This window comes from Berghia stephanieae, chromosome 5, assembly GCF_034508935.2.
Source record: "Berghia stephanieae isolate SIO BIC M18660-M18661 chromosome 5, UCSD_Bste_1.3, whole genome shotgun sequence".
NCBI classification, from domain to species: Eukaryota; Metazoa; Mollusca; class Gastropoda; order Nudibranchia; family Aeolidiidae; genus Berghia; species Berghia stephanieae.
Genome location: NC_088364.1, coordinates 72,439,256 through 72,444,255, shown reverse-complemented (window position 1 = coordinate 72,444,255; position 5,000 = coordinate 72,439,256). Strand labels below are relative to the sequence as shown.

Sequence of the window (5,000 nt, the reverse complement as noted above, 5' to 3'; positions counted from 1 at the left end):
GTGTTGACATAGGGGGACAGGAAGTGGATATGTCTTTTATAATTTTGCTTAAATGGTTGTTGAGCGGTGTGTGTTGTGTTTTTAGTTGAAAGATGATGCTTTGCTGTATGAGTGTCATCGATATTTGAAGGACAAGTTTTTTTTCTGACCAATTTTTAAATACGTGTTTTTTTCAGAGTACGTCAGTAAACTGGTGAAATCTATAGATTGTATGGGCTTGGCTAAAAAGCTCACATCATTGCCATCCGGAAGTATAACGGACCAACACACTAAACTATGTGTAACCTTAAACGTCTATAGTCTGGTTAATACAGTTTAGTGAGAATTGCTCACAAACATGGATGGCAAAAAAAAAAACAATAACAAAGGCCTGAGTGACGTCATCTTCGTTCTATCTATAGATAGTATGCGCTTGGATAAGAAGCTCACATCATTGCCATCCGGAAGTATAACGGACCAACACACAAAACTGTGTGCAACCATGAACGTTTTATAGTCGGGTTAATACAGTTCACTGAGCATTACTCATAAACGCGGATTGCAAAAAGTAATAACAAAGACCTGCATGACGTCATCTTCGTTCTATCTATACATAGATCGCTCACATTTTTCTTTGTTATCTTCAAATAATTACAATGTCTGACCTGTGTGCGTATCTCCATCATACCATCCTACACGACCACCATCAATCTAACAACCCCAAAATTGGCCAGCCATTATTCAGGTCCCAGGGTGTTTTGTTTTTTTCCTTTGCTCCATGGATATGGGGTATTAATCTCTATTTACCATTTCTTCGACATGCCGCATGCATATTTTATCTATTGCTCTATCCGCCATTCAAACCATCGTCTGGCATAGAGATTAGAGCTAGCTGATGAGGATATGAGATATATATTATTATAATATTGCTTTACATTGACTAAACACATTTTTCCCCAATAATTTGGTAAGAAACCTTTAACTTCAAATACCGATCACTTACTGAAAATGACCCACGCACGACTTATTCCAAAGTCTCAGACCTGAAACCTCAAAGTCAATTGTGTTTAATTTATTTATTTATTTATTTATTTTGGGGGGGGGGGTTGTTTCTTTTTTGTTTTGTTTTGTTGGTTTTTGTTTTGTTTTGTTGGTTTTTGTTTTGTTTTTTTTGTTTTTTTGCTTTGGTTTTTTTTTTTGTTGCGGGGGGGGGGGGGGGGGGGGGGGTATACGGAGTAACCTTAATCGATCCATTAAGAATAATAGAGCACAGTTTTCGAAGTGGTTAAAAAAAATATATATATGCATTTAATATTACCGATATCCTGAAAATAGCCCATAACTTATCAGAAAAAGCCCCAAACCTGAGAATTCATAGCAAACACAAACAAACAAATACTCAAGTTTGATGAGATTTTTTGTGACGCGTTTGTTTTATCTTTATGCATTTTTGTTTGTTTCAAAGCATACAATGATTTAGTCACGGGGAGGAGGGGTAAAGGGGATAGGGGTGAAGAGAGAGAGAGAGAGAGAGAGAGAGAGAGAGAGAGAGAGAGAGAGATTGGTCGGTGTGTATGAATGCATGAATAACTATCTTGTTATTGGTATAATTTGCCCTCATTAGACTGCTCGAGGAGAATAGTATGTGTGTGTCTCTAAGGTGTTTGTCTTTTTCTCTTATATATCAGTAAACTTATCTGTCAACTTATCAATTCATTGTTCTATCCGTCTATTTGCATATCTATATGTCTATCCACCCATCAATTCATCTACCTACCTACCTACCTACCTATATATATATATATATATATATATATATATATATATATATATATATATATCGGTGTGTGTGCGTGTGGTGTATGTGTGTGTGTGATGAGCGCGCGCGTGTATGTTTGTGAAAGGAAAGAGAGAGGGAGAGAGAGAGAGAGAGAGAGAGAGAGAGAGAGAGAGAGAGAGAGACAGACAGACAGAGAGAAGGGGTGTGTGTGTATGTGTGTGTATCTATCTGTCTATCCATTCACCCACCCATCAATCTGTCTATTAAAAAGATGAGTGCGAGTGATCGTGGAAAATTTAGGTTCCTCCGTTGTGTCCTTGGACAAGGTACTTAAAACAGATTACCCTACTCGACTCAGGTGTGAACGCGTATCCGGCTATAGGCACATATAGATATTGTTAGAGTGTTAGTACATACAAACAGGGCGCCTAACAGTCGACTTGTTCTTACGACATAGAAATAATATGGATCCATGATGCCTATTGGGGAATAAATGAAGCCCATTGATTGAGCTCTTTTATATATAGCGCAATATCCACTAAATGTGCTCAAAGCGCTTTACAAGGGGTCAACAGCAACATTTAACATGTAGGACGGGACATAACGCCTGTTAGGCGATATTACAATTATCGGGCAAAGACAACGTTGTTTACGGCCATGTACTCTCACAAGTAAAGAGCCTTTTCCAAGGACTCAACTACGCGCCGAGCGCGAGGCTCGAACCCAGCACCTTCCGATCCGAAAACGAGTGTCATACCACTAGACCACATAGCCGCATTGACCAGGCTAAATCGGTGGAAATGCGTTAGACAAATGTTCATACTTATTTTATTTACTGAAACAAAATGACTGGGAGTCTCAGCCACAGTTTCGCATAAATTTTTTCCCGGATTGAAATCCGATCAAGGGACACAATAGCGATGGGTAATTTTTATAAGGTTATTACCGAGTCATGTCTCTTGTTTCAGTTTATAATTTAATTTCTTTTCAACGGGTCACTCACTAATCGGTGTGTGTGTGTGTGTGTGTGTGTGTGTGTGTGTGTGTGATGAGCGCGCGCGTGTATGTGTGAGTTTAAGTGTTCGCGCGTGTATGTTTGTTAGAGGAGAGAAAGAGAGAAGGGGGGGGGGGGTGAGATAGAGAGAGACTTGGCGAAGTCCTAGGTTTGAGAGTTTTTGCTCATATAAGAGTCATTTTAATCGATTGATACTATTGGAAAGACGAGTTTTCAGGTCAAAATTTTGAATAACTGTTGTTTTGTATTGTTTTATTTTTGTTTTTGTTTTTTGTAGGGTTTTTTTTTTTTTTTGTTGTTTTTTTAAAATTTATTTTTTGTTTTGTTTTGTTTTTTGTTTTCTTTTTTTTTTTTTTTTTTTTTTTTTTTTGTTTGTTTGTTTTTTTTTTAAATTTTAGTTGATTTGTTTGTTTGTTGTTTTTGTTGTTTTCTTTTTTTTTTTTTTCTTCTTTTTTTTTTTAAAATATGTTGTACTTCCAGATCACGGCATGGCATCTCACAATATCACGCATAAAGACGTTACTTTTTTCCTTTTTTTTTTTAAATTCTTTTCCTCCTCTTCCTATAATGATGACACACAATGTTAATTATTTTTGTTGTTGTCGTTCATGACAGGTTCTAGAGCAGCGTCCTGACGGTATATGGCGAGGCTGTGTCCTGAGTCAGGGTCGACGGACCAAGGCTGGGGTGTTCCCTGCTAACCATGTCGTTCTGGTCGACAGTAAAGGTGAGGACACACTAACACTATTACAGTAGTATTACATACTCATGGTGCCTGAGCGAGGTTATTTTTTATTTTAAAACAAAACAAACAAACAAAGAAAACGCTTTACAAAAGGTCCCAAGCCAAATACATTCTTTAGCGTATAGGGCGGGACTTGACTCATGTAAGGCGCTAATAATTCATCGACAGAGACAACCTTGTTAACGACCAGGTATTCATTCTTCACCTGGGTTCGATGCATGAATATGAGTAAAGAGTCATATTCCAAGTACTATCCCACAAGTCTACAAAACCACAAATATCGCTTTCTAAAACGGAAGATTAATTTCTTGCTACCCTTTGTATAAGACATTAGTCTATCCCAAAGTACTGTCCACCGGGTTTAACAAAACAAGCTTCCCAAACACTCCTGGGTGGACAAAGGAAATATAACAAAAACAATCAAACAAACAAAAAAAAAAAGCCACTGAAACTGGGACTGATACAGAGGTCCCTTGCTTATTGGGTTAGTGTTCTAACAACTTAGCTATCGAGACTTCCTGTTGTAAACAGGTTGAGTTGTATCACTCTTCCCTTCTGTTTCATTTTCTTATTTCATCATTTTTATTCTTTCTTACTGTTTTTATCAGTAAGCTTCTTTCGTGTTTGATAATAGTATAATTACTTTGGATTCATTTTATCCTTATCTAAATTTCAAATGAAACTACGTTTCCCCCTCATCCTCATCCCCAGTGGTAGCCCAGCACCTCAGCCTACAACAAACGCCCAAAGCTGGACAGATGTACAGTCAAATTCCAGACCTGCTCAACCGGGGCGCCCTCCAAAGCGGTGGCGGTGGTGGCGGTAGTCTGGGGCTTATGGGGAGCCCTTCTCACCGAGGCTCCTGCGGCAGTTCCGGGACGGAGGACGGCAGCACGAGCAGTCACCCGTCGACACCCCACAGTATTCCCACGACTCCCCTAGGAGGTGTGGCCGGCGGCGGGCCTGGAGGGACGTTGCTGCCTTCGCTTATGACGTCATATCCGCCTCCACCGAGGAGTCCGATGACCAGAGGTAAGGAGATTGACCTGTCTACTTTAACGCTTTCTTGTAAGATAATGTGCTCTCTCTCTCTCTCTCTCTCTCTCTCTCTCTCTCTCTCTCTCTCTCTCTCTCTCTGTCTGTCTGTCTGTCTGTCTGCTCCCTCTCTCTCTCTCTCTCTCTCTATCTATCTATCTCTCTCTCTGTCTATCTATCTATCTATCTATCTATCTATCTATCTATCTATCTATCTATCTCTCTCTTTCTTTCTACATCTCTCTCCCTCCATCTCTCTCTCTCTCTCTCTCTCTCTCTCTCTCTCTCTTCCTTACCTTCTCTCACCCTCATCCATTTCCCTCTCTCTGTCTCTCGCCCCCCCCCCTCCCCCCCCTCTCTCTCTCTCTCTCTGTCTCTCTGTCTCTCTCTCTCTCTCTCTCTCTCTCTCTCTCTCTCTCTCTCTCTCTCCCTCTCCCGTCCTCTTC

At 40.0% G+C, this 5,000-nt stretch overlaps 1 protein-coding gene across 1 annotated transcript in view; it reads left to right on the top strand.

The window, feature by feature from the left end:
• Positions 1-5,000, top strand: part of LOC144973573 (uncharacterized) — a 431,961-nt gene that overhangs the window by 332,320 nt on the left and 94,641 nt on the right. The window contains exons 10-11 of the mRNA XM_078916195.1: positions 3,390-3,501; positions 4,231-4,551. Of these exons, the coding sequence (XP_078772321.1) occupies positions 3,390-3,501; positions 4,231-4,551 (433 nt within the window). The remainder of the gene's footprint in view (positions 1-3,389; positions 3,502-4,230; positions 4,552-5,000) is intronic.